The following is a 20,999-nucleotide window of genomic DNA, read 5'->3' on the forward strand; positions in this document are numbered from 1 at the left end:
CTATGCAGTGTACAGACATGTCTTTTTATCTCTGAAATAAATTAATTTTGTCATACTTCTGATGAGTAAAGTCCTTCCATTTGCTATGTACATGTTAGAGTTCTCTAGCATGCCCAACACAATGGAAGATAGATAAAGAAGTAGATACATAATTGATAAATGATAACCATACAGACTTATAGATAGATGGACATATGTAGTTAGATGTTGGATAGATAGATAGATTAGATTAGATAGATAGATAGATAGATACATAGATAGATAGATAGATAGATAGATAGATAGATAGATAAAGATATATTTCTAGGGGATGGTTTAGTCAATAAAGTACTTGCCATGAAAGCATAAGATTCTTACTTTGAATTCACAATTCCTACTTAAAAGTGAACATGGTAATGGAAATCTATAATCGCAGTACTCCTACAGGACGCTATAAAGAAGAATCTCAGAAGCTTATAATCCAACCAACCTGGTGTAGGCAATGATCAACAGTAGGAGCTCTTATCCCAAAAAAGTAAGAGATGACAGCCAACACTAGAGGTTGTTCTCTGATCTCCACATAGATAAAATGGCACAAGTGTACCTGCATTCACACATGAACACACACACACACACGCACACACACACACACAGAGAGAGAGAGAGAGAGAGAGAGAGAGAGAGAGAGAGAGAGAGACAGAGAGACAGAGATTTTCAAAAGACTAATTTAAGGTTTTTGTAAATTATTATTGACTATAGGTGTGGCTCTGATGTCACTGAACAAACAGGTCCTATACAGTTAGTAAATCTAGCTTCTGACATTCTATTTTCTTTTATCTTTAGTACATTAGAAAAAGATAATGTATCAACCAAATAGGTGATCTTCTAGGAAACCCTTTTAATGTTTACTTATTTTAGTTTTTGCAAATACTGGATTGCCTGCATGTATGTAAGCTCATCATGTGCATATCATGCATGCTTGAAAGGTAGAAGAGTTGTCAGATTCTCTGACATACCAGTTGGTTCTGAGTCTCTAACCCAGCTTGTATGTAAGAGAAGCAAGTGCTCTTAACTTCAAAGATCTCTTTCACAAGCCTTGGATATCTCATGATACTATGTAACTCCTTTCTCCACATCTGTAACATGCATGATAGCACCAATTAAACTGTACCTCTAACAACCACAATAGTTATTACTTTATAAAATCACTTTATGTAGCAATTAACTTTATCTGCCAAGTGGACAATACAATATGTACACATCTGGTAATGCTTCATTTCCAGGTTTGTCCATGAAGGTGTTTCTAGAAGTGGGTAGCACTAAAATTCAGCAGAGGGTTCAACCCTCATGAATGATGGCAAGCATAACCTGATCTGTTAAAGACACAAACAGAAAAAATAATGCAGTGAAAGGGTGATTTTTCTCTTGTTTCTTTGAGCTGAGGCATATGCATCCCCACAGGCACAAGATCTTGGTTTTTCAAACCTTTAGACTCTAGACTTATGGAAGCTCATCCTCATCAGACTCACTTTTAAACTCTTCAGCCTAAGTTTGGAAGATTTTCGAGCTCACAGGATGTTCAATTTATATTGAATTCAATCATCATCTACCAGTGCTCTGATATTTCTTTGCAAACAACATATTTTTGTATATTTTGGAATAGATCAGTCAATAGTCACATGAAAAGACAAATATAATCCAGATGCCTGTATACCTAGGTATCCTATCTATCTATCTATCTATCTATCTATCTATCTATCTATCTATCTATCATTTATCTATCTTCTATCATATTTCCTTTAGGTTTATCACTCTAGAAAAACTCTTATGGAACAAATTAACACATCCCTTTAAAAGCTGTCATTTTCATTGTGGAAATCTGAAAGTCACTTTCTCCAGACTGTATTTCTTTCTGTTACCAATCTCAAGAAAAACTGAAGATTTATATCTCAAAAAGTAGTGATTTCAAAATTATTTTTGATTCTCAAAAAAGAAGATATTGCAATAGAGTAGATGTAAAAAAGAGTGTCTTAAAAATAAGATACCAATATTGTAGCTGTCAAGAGTCTAAGAGTTGAGCACTGTTTGGGAGTAGTCAATTGACAGTAACACAAATCCTTAAAGAGATAATGAGGTAACTCATACTTGTGAGAATGTAATAATGCATGACTTCTAGCAATAACATTATGCACGTGGGAGGGCATATGTATGAACTACATTTTTTATTTAAATTCTTTAATTACTACTCATATTTACATATCCATCCCCCCATTCCCTCAACCTCCCATTCTCCAATGATCCCCACCAACCCCCCAACCCATCCCCCAACTCCTTTCCAGGGATAGTGAGGCCCTCCACAGAGGACATTCAAAGTCCATCATATCATTCAGGGGAGGGCCTAGGCCCTCCTTGTTGTATCTGGCCTGCAATAGTATCCCTCCATAGGGAATAGGCACCCAAAGTACATTTGTGCTGTAGGGTTAAAGACTGTCTCCGCTGTCAGAGGTCCCATAGACTGCCTTGGCCACCTAGTCGGCACCCACATTTACAGGGCCTGGTTGGGTCCAATGCTGCTTCCCCAGCTTTATGACTAGGATCTCCTTGCTCTCAGTAGGTCAAGTCAACTGTTTCATGGTTTTCTCTAACAACATCTTGGCTCCTTTGTTCATCCCTCCTCCCTCCCCACAACTGGATTCCAGGAGTAGTGTTCAGTGTTTAGATGTGGGTGCCTGTCTCTGCTTGGAACAGCTAGTGGATGAAGGCTCTAGGAATGGTAACCAAGGTAGACATCAATCTAATTATAGGGAAGGGCATCAATGGCATCTTCTCCATCACTGCTTGCCTTCTTAGTTGGGGTCATCCCTATGGATCCCCTAACATTTCCCCTGTGCCAGACCTCTATCCAAACCTGTACTGTCTCCCTCTATCAAGGCATCTCTTTTCTTGCCCTCCTCTATTCCTCCCCTGTCTCAGTCCTCTTGTTCTCCTCCCCACTCCCTTTCTTCCCTTCCTACCTCCTTACTCTCCCCCTCCTCGTGCTCCAACTTTGTTCAGGGGTTCTTGTCCACCTCCCCTTCTTCAAGGGACTATGCAGACTTCTCTTGGGGTCCTCCTTGTTTCCTAACTCCTGTGGCAATGTGGATTGTAGACTGGCAATCCTTTGTTATGTCTAAAAATTATATATGAGTGAGTACATACCATGTTTATCTTTTTTGTGACTGGGTTACCTCACTCGGGATGGTTTCTTCTAATTCCATCCATTTGTCTACAATTTCAAGATTCCATTGTTTTTTTTTCCCATCGAGTAGTACTCAATTGTGTAAAATGTACCAGATTTTCTCTATCTGTTCTTCAGTTGAGGGGCATCTAGGTTGCTTCCATGTTCTGGCTATTACAAATAATGCTGCTATGAACATAGTTGAACATATGTTCTTATTGTATGAATCTGCATTATTTGGGAATATGCCCAAGAGAGGAATTGCTGGATCTTGTGGTAGACTGATTCCCATTTTCCTGAGAAACTGCCATACTGATTTCCAAATTGGTTGTACAAGTTTGAACTCCTACCAGCAATGGAGGAGTGTTCCTCTTTCTCCACACCCTCTCCAGCATAGACTGTCATTGGTGTTATTGATTTTAGCCATTCTGACAGGAGTCAGATGGTATCACAGAGTTGTTTTGATTTGCATTTCCCTGATGGCTAAGGGTGCTGAGCACTTTCCTCAGTGTCTTTCAGCCATTTTAGATTCCTCTATTGAGAATTGTCTATTTGGTTTGGAATTCCACTTAATTTCATTGTTTGGTGTTTTGGTGGCTAGTTTTTTGTGTTCATTGTATATTATGGTGGTCAGCCCTCTGTGAGACTTGGAGTTGGTGAATATCTTTTCTCATTCTGTGGGCTGGTGATTTGTCTAGCTGATTGTGTTCTTTGCCTTACAGAAGCTTCTCAGTTTCAGGAGGTCCCATTTGTTAATTGTCGGTCTCAATATTTGTGCTACTGGTGTTATGTTCATAAAGCAGTCTCCTGTAACAATTAGTTTGAGGGTACCACCTACCTTCTCTTTTAGGAGGTTCAGTGTGGGTGAATTTATGTTGAGGTCTTTGATCCATTTGGACTTAAGTTTTGTGCATAGTGATAGATATGGATCTATCTGCAATCTTCTACAAGTCTGAATCCAGTTTTGCCAATATCATTTTTGAGGATACTTCCTTTTTTCCATTGTATAACTTTAACTTCTTTGTCAAAAATCAGGTGTTAGTAAGTGTGTGGGTTAATATCAGGGTTTTCTATTCAATCCCATTGGTCAACCTATCTATTTTTGTGCCAATACCAGGCTGTTTTCATGATTATGGCTCTATAATAGAGCTTGAAGTCAGGGATGGTGATGCCTCCAGAAGTTCCTTTAATGCGCAGGGTTGTTTTGGTTATCCAGGTTTCTTTTGTTTTTCCATATGTAGTGGAGTACTGTTGTTTCCAGGTTTGTGAAGAATTGTGTTGGGATTTTGATGGGAAATGCATTGAATTTGTAGATTGCTTTTGGCAGGATTGCCATTTTTACAATGTTGATCCTACGTATCCAAGAGCATGGGAGATCTTTCCATTTTCTGGTACATTTTCTGGTATCTTCTTTAATTTCTTTCTTTAAAGACTCAAAGTTCTTTCTATATAGGTCTTTCACATTTTTGGTTAGTGTTATCCCAAGATATTTTAGGTGTTAGTTGCTATTGTAAAGGGTGATGTTTCTCTGACTTCTTTTTCAATGCATTCATCATCTGTATATAGCAGGGCTACTGATTTTTTTTTTTTTTGAGTGAATCTTGTATCCTGCCAGTTTGCTGAAGGTGTTATCAGCTGTAGGTGTTCCCTTTTAGAGTTTTTCGGGTCACTTATGTACACTACCATATCATCTGCAAATATTGAAAGCTTGACGTCTTCTTTTCCAATTTGTCTCCCCTTGATCTCCTTTTGTTGTCTTATTGCTCTAGCAACTTCAAAGACGACATTGAAGAGGTATGGACAGAGTGGACAGCATTGTCTTGTTCCTGATTTTAAAGTAATCACTTTGAGTTTCTCTCCATTTATATTGATGTTGGCTGTTGATTTGCTGTATATTGCTTTGATCATGTTTAGGTATGTTCCTGTTATTCTTGATCTCTCCAACACTTTTATCATGAAGGGATGTTGGATTTTGTCAAAGGCATTTTTAGCATCTAGTGAGATGATCATGTGGTTTATCTTTTTCAGTTAGTTTATATTGTTGATTAAATTGATGGATTTTCATATATTAAACCATCCCTGAATTCCTGGGATGAAGCCAACTTGATCATGCTGGATGAATTCTCTGCTGTGTTCTTGAATTCGATTTGCCAATATTTTGTTGAATATTTTTGCATTGATGTTCATGAGCGATATTGGTCTGTAATTTTCTTTTTTAGTTGTGTCTTTGTGTGTCTTGAGTACCTAGGTAATTGTAGCCTCCTAAAAAGAGCTTGGCAATGTCCCTTCTGCTGCTATTATGTGGAACAATTTAGTACTGTTTTTAGCTCTTCTTTGAAGTTCTGGCAGAATTCTGCACTGAAACCATCTGGCCCTGGATTTTTTGGTCAGTACACCCTTGATGACTGCTTGTATATCATTAGGGGTTATAGGTCTGTTTAAATTTCCTTATCTGATCCTGATTTAATTTAGTAAGTGATATCTATCCAGAAAATTGTCCATTTCCTTTAGATTTTCAAGTTTTGTGGAGTACAGGTTTTCAAAGTATGAACTGAAGATTCCCTGGATTTCCTCAGTGTCCATTGTTTTGTCCCCCTTTTCATTTATGATTTTGTAATTAGCATGCTCTCTCTCTCTCTGCCTTTTGGTTAGTTTAAATAAATGTTTGTCTTTCTTGTTGACTTTCTCAAAGAACCAACTCTTTGTTTCATTGAGTCTTTGTAGTATTTTCCTACAAACTACAATTTTTTAAATCATGTTTTTAATCATTGTTTACAAACTAGTAGGTCTTCATAGGCTTGTCCATATATGGTTGGTTTTGTTTAACTCACATCTTACTTTGTCCTATTCCTTGTCTTCCTTCTTCCTTTCCACATAAACCTCTAAACACAATATCCCCCTAACTTTTTTCTTTCATATCTCAAATATTGTCTCCTCAAAATATATTTTAATTGCTCTTCAAGAAAGTAACCTTCCATATGTCTTTTACATGTGTCCTTCATATTTATTAACCCATCTTTCATTCTGCCCATGCCTTTTTTGAACTCTATGCCTGCTTCCATGTTTATCTGCTCCCAGAAGTCCCCCTTTCATTGTACCTGTCTTCTAATATGCAGGTCTCCTAAGGCGGCCTCCTGAATTTCCTAGTTTTCAAAAATGCTCCTGTCAAGCACACAAAACAGGAGATCTAAAACTAGAATTCACACATGAAAGAAAACAGGCAGTATTTGTTTTATTGGGTCTGGATAGCCTCATTAAGTGACTTAGGTGATGTTACAAAAATGATTAATTTAAGCATCTTTGACAACTGTATGGTTTTAAGTCATTCTACATTCATTATCTTAAAACAGATGTCAGATTAAATTTGGATGTGAGAGATTAATGAGATGACATGTTATCACATTGAAAAATGTGTTTTCTGATTTTAAATTAAAAAAAAACCTTTGCATGTTAAAATTCAAATTTCACATCATTTTCATGTGATATTAAATATTACACTCCTTTTCCATCATTTAAATATCTATTTTAGTGCCCTGGCTGCATGAAAACAAAATGAACCATGAGTCAGTGTTAGCTCATAGGCAGCACTTACCAAACCCCAATCTTGTTGATTAATGTCAGAAAATTTTCTGACAACATATTCTTTTTTCTGAACTATTATTATTTTATTAAAATTTTTACATGTGCAAATGTAGAGTTTATTGTAATGTTTTGATATATTCATGCATTGTATATTCATCAAAACAGCATAATTATCACAAATGTAACCTGAAACACTTGCTTTTTCTCTGAGTTAAACATTCAAAACATTATTGATGATATTTCATGACTTAATTATAAATGAATGCAGTCAACCTGCTGTTCAATACACTGTCATTATTATCTTGCATGTCCCTCATCTTATGCTGATACCCTTTTTCTTTCTAAGAAGTCTCCTAACTTTCATATTATGTGTGTGAACATGCGTGCATGTAGATTTGCTTGCATCTGCACAGGTAGGAGCTGCCTTATTGGAAGAAAGGAATGGATCATTGGTGATACAACTAGAGTACAAAATTATCATTTCTTCAACAACTATTTACCACTTTTAGTGCCTCAGAGAGCAGAGGAATATTTTTTAAATGTGAGGAGAAAGTCTATTGGCTGAAGCCTTGAATAGAAAATTTTAAGTACTGCAAACAATTCCATGGGTAAAGCTTAGTATCAAAACTACACCTAACTGAAAATGAAAAGATGGAAATTAGGTAACATAGTTTGGTTATCAATATTTTTCTCTAAAATAGAAACAGAAATAATGTATACTGAAGAGTTTCCTTAGCATGATCATCACACACACACACACACACACACACACACACACACACACACGCATACACGCACACATGCATACACACACACACACACACACACACACACACACACACACAAACGTTGCCAGTAAGTTACAGTACCAAGACTATTATGACAATCTATGAGTCTACAGATTTTCCCCAGGCAACTCTAGAATTGGTATTTCACTCTAACTCCTACGAATTTGAAAACAAAGAAGTTACAAGCACAATCACAGTTACCATGAATATCCATCCTACCCTCAGTATCAAAATTTAGAACTGTACATACCAGCATTCTACATATCTTAAGATACATTCTAAGTCTTTTGATAAGAATCTCTTTACAATCTTCAGGAGTAACATTAATCTCTGTGTTCAAATTACCATCTTTCATTCTCTTGCTCTGATTTCTGTTACAATACTTGATTCTAAATCTCTATTATTGAAATAATAGGTACTCAAAAATAATCTCAACCATGAGGAGTGACTCATTTCCATTTGGCTGTGTGCTGGCAACATAACAGTAATTACCAAGTATTTATACATGTACTCTTTGCCTTCAGCAAAAGCAAACTAAAAAGACCCATCAAGATAAATTAGCCTTCTAGGATTTTACATTGGGCCTCAAAAGACTATCATTTTTAACTGTACTGATCACATTTGAATGCATGCCCAGTGTAGTGGGATTTTAGTGGACTGGTTAATAACCTGAAGTAGCTGGGAGGCTATTCACTTTTGAATTGATCTGTTAATTCAATGTTTGAAATTCAATATATTGTTAGTGTGAAAAGGGTAGAAACAACAATGCTAGGTGTAATATAGTGATACTTTATACCTAAACGTCTGGTTAACACATCACAGAATTTGTCCTTTATTGCACTTTGGTTTGGTAAAGATAAGAAAGTCTTCTGAACAAGACACTTTATCATTAACTGAGAATTCAAACCCATAAGAAAGCTAATTAGTGAAACATGAACAATATCAGCTAAGGAATATTGATACTGAGGGAGAACCTTGGATTGCACTACAATACTTGCATATTTCAATGCAGTTTCAGTGCTCAAATTTCATTGGAATATGAAGATTCTGTAATATCCTTCATATATCAAGATCATCAAGCTTATAAACTACTTAGAAATAAATGGGTGCTATTCCTGATGGAAATATAGATGTTATGGGAAGTGTATAATAAAGATAGGTGCGGTTAACAAAAGCCTTAAGAGGTAACATTCAATTCTGGTAAGGGACTTCCACTTTCATATTTATTAACCAAACATACTTGCAAATGGCTCCAATAATTGAATTATCACAAGTTCTGAAATCCTATAGGTTTTCATGATACAGTTGAGTATTTCAGAGAAAACATGCATAATAAGGGACCATCACTCTGTAAAGCACCACTGTGCAAAGCCGGATCTTTCAGTTTGTACCAGGATTGTACGCAGAAAGATTTTCAAGCTAGGGATTCTGTGCTAGGCCACATACGTTTTAATTAACAGTCCTAAAAAATATCTGCTTCGATGTCATTTCCTCAAGTTGGCCTTGGCTATTACCTTGCTGACTGCTTCTTTCACATCTTTGTTCCTGAGACTGTATATCATGGGGTTCAACATGGGAATCACAGTGGTATAAAACACAGCCACCATCTTTCCCTGCTCCACAGACTCCTCCGTTGGCCTTCTGAGATACATGAATATAAGGGTTCCGTAAAACATGGAAACGGCTGTCAGGTGTGATCCACAGGTGGAGAACGCCTTTTTCCTGCCATCAGCAGAGCGCATGCGCAACACAGCAACTACAATGAGCATATATGAAATGAGAACCACTGACAGGGAATATGTGAAGTTAATTCCGGCAATAACAATCATCGTGTACTCTTTGATATGCACTCCTCCACAGGCAATCTTGATGAGAGGAGGATCGGCACAATAGAAGTGGTTGATTTCAAAGTTTCCACAGAAATATAAACCGTATGTCCACAAAGTGCAAATAAGACTCACGGAGAATCCGTAGACATAAGGCACAGAAATGAGGCGGACACAGATAGCCCTGGACATCTTGCTGCCATAGAGCAAAGGGTTGCAGATGGCCATGTAGCGATCAAAGGCCATCACTGCCAGAATATAGACCTCCACGTGGACCAAGGCAATGAAAAAGTAGCACTGTATCAGACACCCCACATAAGAAATTGTTTTTGTTTCTGATAGTAAGTTTTCCAGCATTTTGGGGGTAACATTGGAGGAGAACAACACGTCCACAAAGGACAAATGACTTAGAAAAAAGTACATAGGACTCTGAAGCTGAGGGCTGACACTGATCAAAATTATCATACCAGTGTTGCCCAACAGAGTGACTATGTAAACCACCAAGAACACCACAAAAAAGAGTACCTGTAATTCCTGACGCCTTGTCAAACCCACAAGAAGGAATTCTGTTACATCTGTAAAATTTGGCATTGCCTTAATATAGAGTCTATGCTTCCTGCAAATAAAAACATATTTATAAATACATGTTTTCATTCTTAAAAAGTTGGATTTAAATTTCCTTATCCTGGTGTTTGCACTTTATAAAATGATGCAGTTTTTTCAAATGTCTACTGTTAGAATTAAATATACTATATGCAAAATGGTTTCTTTGGTCATGCAACAGGAAAGCTTCTAAATTTTCAAGTCTGATATAGGGTGGCCTGATGTAGACATCCAGGATTGTAATTAATCTGCTGTGAAGGAATTTTAAATATTATAAATTGTTAGAATGTTGAAAGCTTCATAAACTCAAAGATCTAGTTTTCCATAGTGATGTTTTACTACATGATTATTCCTTATTTAGCATGTCTTATCCTAAATACCAAATCATATAATGAAAATTGACATATAGTCAGCACTCAAAATGTAAGGAATTTCTGTTAATTCAGTATTTTTAGGTAATTTACAGATTAATTTGAATTGATATTATTCATGTGAAAATCACTTACAAGAAGAGGGAAGGGAAACTGTGGTCAGGATATATTTTATGAGGGATGAAGACATAAAAAGAAAAAAAAAAGAGTTGAATGTTACCTCTTAGGGTAACTAATATGCAAATCTTTCTTCAGTCAGATTTTGTAAAATCAATAAATTCAGCATGAATAACAAAATCCTAACAGCATGAATAAGAAATTCTATACTCATTTTGAGAAATATGGAAATTTGATGATTTTGGTACAAAAAGCATATGGTAAAATGTTCATATACAAATGAATGTTTATCAATGAAACTACATTGAGAATGTATAAAGATCTTAGTATAGCCTAAGGTTCCTAAGATTATAGAATGCAGCTGAAGTCATGGCCTTTCCTATGGGAAAAAAAAAAAAAACTTGGCTTTAAGTAAATAATCCACATTTTCTCATTAGAATTTAACTTGGAAATACTTGGTAAGTAATATGCCAGTTTTACATATGAATACACAATCTACAGCATCAAGACATTTAAGAAACATACACTAAATCAATTAGTTAGAGACTTAGAAGTTCTCCTTGGGTCAGATGTCTATTAACTGGAAGGATCATGCTGCTAAGCAATTAATTTGTTACCTCTTTTGTGCTTTCAATGGACTGTTTTCTAACTTTTTAAATAACATAGGCTAATAATACTTTAATTTGAACTGAAATTTATTGTTGATTATTCTCCAAGAGAGAAACAAAATATTCAATTTCAACTAGAGTGTCTAGGAACTAATTTGGGTTTCTGGAAATCCAGAGATGTCTAGACTTCAGAGACAAAAGGCCATCATTTCTTTATTTTTCCCTAAATTCTAATGAACTCTAGACATATGATCAGATGATAATTCACTAAAGTGGAAACAACAATTTATTACATAAGTGAGTATCATCTACCAACACAATAGAATGTATAATTTACCAACAAGAAAATTTGATTATGTTAACATTGTATTTGTCTCATAAGGTTAAATAACAAAATTATTCATGACTGTATTATTTATTAAAATCAATTACTAAGTCCATTCATGCATATTAAAAAGTAATCAGTATGACAAATTCCTTTGTTAACAAGTAAAATGATATTAATTCTTCTTTGAAAGTGGCACCTAAAATTACTCTATCCAACTATCAATCTATACTGCAACTATACTAAAACATACAGACTTACTTACCTTGAGGAGGAAGAGAACAGAAAATGGTAATTTCTCAATATTTATGATATAGTCTTGCTCATTAAGAACACTGAAGTAATCTCCCAAAGGTACTGCCAAAATAATTATGCAGGAAATGGTGGCTGAAACACAAGCAACATCTCCTGGGTGGAAGATGAGTAAACTTCATAGAGTAACAGTTCTCAAAACTGAGATCAGCAGTCTTGACACCGTCTCATTTGTTTTCCACTACCACAAGATTCTGTCCACTTTCCTCCACAAAATGTCAGTTATAGATTCAAAACATACGTGTGCAGATAGATACTTCAACAGTGCCTTCTAGATGCATCTTTGTGTAAGTTTCAGATGTCAAAGGGGGTTAGGTTCAAAGTGTAAGTTACTTGGCAGAATTTGGGCAAATGGATAGAACTACAAGTATACAGTAAATTAGGAAATGAACTATAGAGTGAAGGACATCTGTAATCAAAACCATAGTTTTAGTACATTATGTGAATTTGTACACATATGTTTTTTTTAGCATTGATAGTCTTATTGATATAGACTAGAAAAAGCTTTCATAGTATGGGCATGATGATCTCAGGTAGCATGGGATAGCCATGTCTTTCAGCACTAATTACATTTGAAGAATTTAAAAATTCTTTAAATTCTTTAAACCCAGTTTACATAGTTGAAAAGTTGAAGAAAACAATAAGGTCAATCAACTCTAAACTATATTTTACATCTGTTTGGTCTGCTAATTTGAGAACAGAATTGTACTTGGGCAAATTGTCCCTCTGCATGCTTCAACATCCAAGAACCCACAAGTCTTAAATTTCTTCATAACTGTTATGAAGAAATTCCATTGTAGGAATACCTTTACAGCAAAAATTATGCTTTAATATGCAATAGCTCAAGAAAATGAAGTTTTGAAAAGAAGTAAATGCTTCTTCAGTTGTACCTTTTCTATACCACAACAAAGCTGATTTTCTAAGAAAATAATATGTAATAGGGTAACTTCTTAAATTGCCTATACATTTTTGCATTATGTAAGTTAATACACAAAAACATATATCATCATTTGAAAGATTCCAATATAGTTGTTAAAACACAGATAATCCTGAATTTTTTCTTTCAAATGCAAAAATCAGCTAAAATTTGATGATGCCATATCATGGACACAGACAGACAACATATTCTAGAGGACTGCCAGTTTGGTTTACTACGTTAATTTAAGAGAACTGATTTTACAGTGACACATCCAATCTCCAATTCTACCTGCCCTTAAGTAAGTCGAAACATAGTTCAAGAGAAGAAATATGAGAATTTGGATATTTGATCACATAAACATTAAAATTGGAAGTCAAGCAGAAGAGTAAGAAATCCATTATATCTAAAAATAACTGAGAGAATTTTATAGTCATATTTTTATTTTTAAAAACATATTAAATGAATGAATCCCCTCTTCACTTTTAAAGGAGTTAAGAAAACAATCACATAAGCACAAGACAGAAAAATAAGCCAGGTGTTTCATCATGCCTTTAATCCCAGCACTCAGGAGGCAGAGGCAGGTGGATCTCAGTGAGTTCGAGACCAGCCTGGTCTACAAGAGCTAGTTCACAGACAACCTCCAAAGCCACAGAGAAACACTGTCTCAAAAAAAAATAGACTTGTGTTCCCCTTAGGATGATAATTAAAATATGCTGTTTCGTGTCTCCAAAAATCAACATCTAAATGGGAAAAAAAACTGCATAGACTTACATGATACACATTTAAATAAGAAAGAAGAGAATATTCTAATTCCAGCAGAGCAAATTAACAATTAACCCAGTGAACTTCTAAGTTCAATATTATGCCATTTCATATTTTATATGCCCTTGAATTGATCTTAATGCACTCATCAACAATTCTCAGTTCACTTTAATTTTCTCTAATCCACATGCCTTATTTTTTTCCTTTATGTCCATGTAGTCTTGAGATTCATGTTCTCATTTGAGATGATAACCAGCATTTTTATGACAAATAAATAGAAATCAAAATAGGAATTTTTTTTTATCTTAAGAACTTCCTGCTAATCACTTTGTCCATGGCTTCCTTGACATCCTTGTTCCTCAGACTGTAGATCATGGGATTCAACATGGGGATCACTGTGGTGTAGAACACAGCCACCATCTTTCCTTGTTCCACTGACTCTTCAGTGGGTCGTCTGAGATACATGAAGATGAGAGTACCATAAAATATGCCAACTGCAGTGAGATGAGACCCACAGGTAGAAAATGCCTTGCGCCTGCCTTCTGCTGAGCGCATTCTGAGAATGGCAATGAGAATGAACAGATAGGAGATGATGACAACAATCAAGGAATATGTGAAGTTAATGCCTGCAAGGAATAACATGGTATACTCTTTCACAAAAGTCCCTGCACAGGCCATCTTGATGAGAGGTGGATCTGCACAGTAAAAGTGGTTGATCTCTGTTTTCCCACAGAAGTACAAGCCATAAGTCCATAATGTTGCAGCTAGGCTAGTCAGAAACCCATATATGTAGGGGAAAGAAATGAGGCGAATGCAGACTACCCTTGACATTTTGCTACCATAAAGCAGAGGCTTCCCAATGGCCATGTACCTATCAAAGGCCATCACAGAAAGAATAAAGATTTCCACATGCACAAGGGCAATGAAGAAGAAGCACTGTACCAAACAGCCAGCATAAGAAATTGTTTTTGTCTTTGACAATAAGTTCTCCAGCATCTTAGGAGTGATGTTGGAAGAAAACCACACATCAATAAATGACAAATGACTGAGGAAAAAGTACATTGGGCTGCTAAGTTGTGGACTAATTTTAATTAATATCATCATTCCAATGTTACCCACCATAGTGACAATATACACCAAGAGAAAAACAATGAATAAGAGAACTTGCAGTTCCTTTCGACTGGTTAAGCCCAAAAGGACAAATTCAGTCACATCTGTGAAATTGAGCATCTTCTCACTTCTGCTAATATCAATCATAAAAGTCTGTAGAACTAAAATGAAATAAATGAGTTAGACCTTCTAGTGTTCATACATACTTTCTAAACAGAGCATTCCTTATTATAGATTAATAATTTTAAAATGATTAATAGTGCATTATATATAAATATTACATATTTTGCCAGTCTACTTTAAAATGTAACTATTACTACTCATCAACACAAAATGGTTATAGTATGAATAGCCTTTTTCTAGAAATAATTTCACAAATTTTACAACTTATTTCTTCTTTAGGGAGCAGAGATAGGCTTTCATGCAGTTCAGGCAAGCCTCAAATTTAGTGTGTAGTTAATGATGCCCCTGATGTTAGGATCTTCTTGCCTCCACTGACCATGTGGTAAGGGTCACAGGCATGGTTCTCCAACACAGCTTTATATTTTATATTTCTAAAGAAACAGTAGCATCTTAGCTGTTGTTACTAATACTTTGGAGAACAAAAATTCTGTAGTTCTTTCATTGAGTAGTAGTATGACAAATTACATTGTTTTAGTTTCCTAGAAGGACACAACCCACCTACAAGAGTTATAGGACAAGGAGTTGGGCAGAAAATAACAGCATTGCACTTATTCTTCCTGTTTAAATGAAAAAACTTACAGAATTCATAGATACCTACATGCATTTGTAGAATTACATATAAATAATATATTAATGATGAATAGTTCCATGAAGTAATGGATGTTCATATTAAACAAAGTGTACTATCAATTTTATTTAATAAGGTCTTGAAATAACTTTTAAGCAGGATGATGAGTGGAATAATAAACTCATCCAACTTTCTGATATGGCACAGAGTCCTGTATTTATTCTTAACATCACATAAACTGAGGAAGGTGACTCAGGCTTGTAATCCCAGTACTCAAGTGGTGCAAAGCACAAGGATCTATGGAGTTCAAGATCATCTGGAGCTACATAGGGAGTTCTAATTCATCCTGAGCTATATGAAACCTTGTCTCAAAATAAGAAAATAAATTTAAATGAATAAATAAAATAAATATTGTAGAACATGGCTTTTTAAATTGCAAAAATCTATTATAAAAATAAAAAAATCTCTGATATCTTAGGATCAATTCTGAATGTAGACTATGTACGTATCTGCAGCTCATCATCCCTTTCACCTCATATAGCATAAGTGTTTCTTGTGTGAGTTCTTTTCCTTTCTATCTTTTGTTGCAATAGCAATAAAGGAATTGATGGTTGGAAAGTCAGATCTGATTATGGGGTTCCAAGGATGATCCAACATGAAAAAATGTACAAGATATGGTGTTTTGGCTTCTCAAAGGTTAAATTCAAGCTAATCTGAGTGATAGTTCACCAGGACACAGATAACAACAGCAAATACAGGAATCTTACACTTATTATACATTCATAGAAGTACGGCATCTGTGAAAAAGTAGAAAGCACTTCAAGATAATTTAACAGAATGCCTCATGATTTAAAGACAAAACCACATGTAAGTATATAAACTATCACAAAGTAAATTACCAATATTTGGAGGATTTCTTTTCCAAATCAGGGATGAAGCAAAAATACATATTCTACTTAAAGAGTTCTGATCCTATTGCCAGATCTTCATTGAATCCAGTCTCCAAGTCATAATTTCAACTTTGTTCATATTTTATACTAGGTTTGTTTTGATTCAAAATCTCTACATTTCAATATGTTAGAAAATGAAGCCTATTATATGCTACTCAATATGACTTAGTAATATATATTTAAGGCATGTTGATATATGCATTTCTTATGATAAATAAAATAAACCCTAAAGGAATAATTGTTGAAAGCAATCCAACAGTAAAAGGTAATTATAAAAATCAAAGATTGGTGGGAATCTGTTTCTGTGTTTCTATGCTCTTAAACATAGTGTATTTAGAAAATGTATGCTTATAATGAAGAAACCAAAATTAAAGATAAGATACAAACTTCTTTAATATGAATGTTTGTTACAAACCTGAGTGTGAAGAAAAATATTCCAATAGCATTTCATATCTAAAAACTGAGTGCTTTATAGGCAGCAAATAACTTAAACTTACAAGATTTACATATCCTCTCTTACATGTTTGCCTTGGGTACATGAATCAATGTTCCCCTAGTATTGACTCAGGGGAAAGAGATCTCTGGAGGGAGAATGTACTCATTATTTTCATATACAGTTTAACACATACTAATTTTCTCTAAAGTTCCAATTATTTTGAAGGTTCTTCTAAATTCTGCTTTGTGTCTAAAACCAATTATGGGGCTGAGGAACTTACAGTTAATAAAAGATTATTAATGTTGCAGTTCTAGTAGCTGTGAGGACCAAATAAAGAAGTTGTATTTGGAGAGTTCTGAGCTCTGGAGCCATTATACATTCTTAATGCCACATAGTTCAACAATAGTGAAGAGACAAACATAAGGAACAGTGACAAACTCACTTTTATAAGATATCTACTCTCCAGATAGTACAGTGACAAACTATCTGTGAGTGAACTGTTCAGTGGACAGTTCATTCACAATGCATGACTCAAGAAGATCCAAATGATTCTACCTGGTCCTACACATTACCACATAAAAACATGAACTGGACATGAAATATCCACATGAATTTTAGGGGGGATATTTAACCCTCACAGCTTGTTCCTGATATCAAACAAACTATGGGGTTGTGTCTAATTTTTTTGATGGCATTACCAAACTGTATATAACTACTCTTTTCATGCTTATAGCACTTGCATCTGCAGTGAAATATGACTAAGTCTTTTAATTCTTGATTAAATCTACTGAATATTAAGGACAGATTGATTGTTCAACCTAAAAAAGAGCTTGGTGAACAAGCATAAGGACCTAAGTTCCAATCTCCATGTTAAAATCTAGGCATGACCCAGTCCACAAGTATAACCCTATCTGTCAGGGGCAGGGAGCAGGATATCATTGAAACTTTCTGTCCACCAGCTTAGTTCCAGTTTCAGTGAGAGACCTTGTCTAAATGAAATAAAGTAGGAATAGGGGCATGAGTTCCATTAAGTGAGCTTATTGATTTTCTGGAAAACAAGTTTGGTGCTCATTGGCCATGTTGGGTGGCTCACAATCACCTTTAACTCAAGCTCCCTGAAATCCATTGCCTTCTTCTGGACTCCATAGGCACACACACACACACACACACACACACACACACACACACACACACACAAGTTCAGATCCACACAAAGACACATATGCTTCAATTATCTAGGCATGGGAAAGTACATTCTGAACAAAACTCCAATAGTATAGGAACCAAAAGCAATAACTAACAAATGAGATTTCATGAAATTGAGCTGTATAAAATAAAAATGACTACAATGCTGGCAGAGAGGCAATCTAAGGAAAACAGTAAATGTGACTTCAAATTGATATAGCCATTGTGGGAGTTCCTTAAGAGTTAGACAGAAGTCAACCATATAAAACAGGTTTAACAGTTCTGAGCATATATCCAAATGACTCCGCCCTGCTGTAGTCAGGTTTATGTCCTGAGAAGGGAAAGGGACAATGGTGCAAAGAAAAAAGTGTCTGAATACCAGATGAGTTTCACACAAGTGGCTGCCCTGAATAGTTCAAGCCATCCTCATTTATAAGTCAAGAACAAACCTGTTTTTCCCACCCTCCAGCATTAACCTCTGGGAAAAACAAATAGTATTTTTCCTCAACTTTTCCATCAAAACAACTTTTAAACTAAAAGCAATGGTTAGCTTTCGTAAATATCAACCTAGGCACATCCTCTCCTTACAAAGCTAAAAGGTGATGAACATAGGCATATATTCTCAAGAACTACATTATTGTTCAAAACTTAACAAAGCACATACAGAAATAGGGATAATTTGCCATAAACTGCTTGAATGCAGCTATCTGGTATTCCTTCAACTGTTTCCTTGTGCTACAAAAGGGTTATGCATGCCTAGGCCTCTCTATAAAGGGTGAACCCTATAAGGCACTCCTTTTCCATCTGAATGTTTTTCCCAGAATTAGTAGACATAGTTAATGTCCCCTGTGCTACATTCTCATATGCGCCTGTTAACTTTGATTGCCTCTGATCCTGTCAGCACCGAATCAAAAAAGTTCCCAGGGTCTGGAATGACAGCTGGTGTTTGCAGAAAAGAAACCTGAGAATCATCAGTTCCCAAAGAATTTTAGGGGAAGATATGAGAGGAAAAATCATGGTTTCTAGGAATGATTGCATCTGTCCAATTTGTGACTGTCAAAGTGAAACTAAAAACCACCCAAGAGAATCATCAATATTATGAGAGAGAAGAGATTGTTCAGGCTACAAGAGCTCTGACATTTTCTGTGCTGTCCTTAGGTCCACTGGTTCTTGCCAAGTGAGAGACCATCTTCACAGATCTTGTCTCATGGAGACCCATTGGACAAGCATTCATATGCTATTTGAAACTTGGTCACACAGCTCCTAATACCAAAAGAACTCTGTACCCTAAGAAGCAGTTATCCTCTGACCCATGTTCATTGATATTACATTCAAAATAGCCAAAATAGCCTAGATGTTCATCAGCTGATTAGAGGATAATGAAAGATGGTACATTTACACACTGGTATATAACTTTCATGAGTACAAAAATTGAAGTTACACAATTCACAGGTAAATGAACTGAGCTGTTAGTATGCTTTCTAATTGAGGTAAGGAAGACCCAGAAGGACAAAGATCACATGTTCATTTACAAATGTGGCTAATAGATTTCAATCTTTAGATATGTGTGTTTAAATTGGAGTGCCCATAGAAGACAGGAAACTAAAACAGAAGGTAAATGGAGGGGAATTTCAAGGGAAGAGGAGTAAAATGGAGGTGGTACCATGAAGGAAAGGGGATTAAAGAACAGTTTTACTTCCACTGATGCCTGTCTGCATTCTTTTATTTGCATCTCATCTTAATAAATCTTTATCTAACAGAATTCATTGCAGAATTTTACCAGATTTACAAAGAAAAATTAACGTCAATTCTCCTGACCAATAGAAATTGAAGGAACATTTTCTAATTCTTTTTTATCAGGCTACTATGGTATAAATACCCAAACTACACAATACTCCCATCCAAAAATTACATAACAATTTCCCTTGTAAACATAAATTTAAAAATTCTCACTAAAATACTTGTAAGCCAAATCTAGGGGCATATCAAAATGATACACACTGTGATAATTAGGCTTCATCCTAAAGATACAGGGATAGAGTCAAAATATAAATAAAAAGACAAAATCCACCATAATCATATTGAAAAACAAAAACCACATGACCATTCATTTGCTTATTTTTATAGAATGTAGAGTCAGGGAAACACTCCTCCACTGCTGGTGGGTTTGCAAACTTGTACAGCCATTTTGGAAATCAGTATGGCAGTTTGTAAGAAAACTGGGAATCCATCTACCTCAAGACCCAGTCATACCACTCTTGGGCCTTTACTCAAAGAATGCCCAATCATACCACAAGGACATTTGCTCAACAATGTTCACAGCAACATTATTCATAATAACCAGAACCTGGAAACAACCTAGATGCTCTCTAACTGAAGAATGGATAAGGAAAATGTACTACATTTGCACAGTGGAGTACTACTAAATGGTTAAAAATTGATGACCTTGATACTTAGAGCCTCCTGAGGCCTGGGGACTGCTCACTGGGGAAGCCATCCCAGATGACCAGCCCATCCAGAGACTGCCAGCATCCTAGTTCCACCTCCACCCACAGGAGGGGATATGCCTGGGCATGTTTCCGGTTCACCTTCCAGTGCCCTGTTCAGAGCCTCCTGAGGCTTGGGACTTAACACACAGGGAACTGATCCTGGCAGAACAGCTCATCCAGGGCCTGCCAACTTCCCGGTACAAGTTCCACCTCCACCCATGGGAAGAGAAGAGCCATCAGGGTATTGGACCTGCTTGCACACACCCACACCAGAAGAGAACCTTGGATCCATACCCACCAGGAGAGGAAGAGACTCTACCTGTACCCACTGGAAGAAGGGATGGGAAGAAGACAATATAAAAACACATTCAACAACAGAAAAAATATATGACACCACCACAGTCTAGGGAATCTACACCAGCAAGATCTGAACATCCTAACACAGATGAAGCAGAAGAAAATGACCTAAAAACAACTTCATGAAAACTATAGAGCCCTCCAAGTAGATCCCTTAAAGAAATGGAAGAAAAAAAAAAACAAACCAAAAATGCAAGCAATCAACAAATCTCTTAAAGAAAGCCAAGAAAAATAATCAAGCAGATGAAGGAAACAATTCAAACAGTTCAAGACCTGAAAATCAAAAATGGCTGAAATACACTTAAGAAAGTG

The 20,999-nt window shown here is 35.8% G+C and overlaps 2 protein-coding genes across 2 annotated transcripts; both read right to left on the reverse strand.

The window, feature by feature from the left end:
* Window positions 1-9,050: 9,050 nt before the first annotated feature.
* LOC100762538 (olfactory receptor 5M9) lies at window positions 9,051-9,983 on the reverse strand. Its single transcript, XM_027421210.1, has one exon. The coding sequence runs from the start codon at window positions 9,981-9,983 to the stop codon at window positions 9,051-9,053; it is 933 nt and encodes a 310-aa protein (XP_027277011.1).
* Window positions 9,984-13,709: 3,726 nt separating this feature from the next.
* On the reverse strand, window positions 13,710-14,651 carry LOC100762242 (olfactory receptor 5M3). The gene has a single exon (XM_027421211.1). It carries the CDS (start codon window positions 14,637-14,639, stop codon window positions 13,710-13,712), a length of 930 nt encoding a protein of 309 aa, XP_027277012.1. The 5' UTR covers window positions 14,640-14,651.
* Between the last annotated feature and the right edge of the window lie 6,348 nt (window positions 14,652-20,999).

This window comes from Cricetulus griseus, chromosome 6, assembly GCF_003668045.3.
Source record: "Cricetulus griseus strain 17A/GY chromosome 6, alternate assembly CriGri-PICRH-1.0, whole genome shotgun sequence".
NCBI lineage: Eukaryota > Metazoa > Chordata > Mammalia > Rodentia > Cricetidae > Cricetulus > Cricetulus griseus.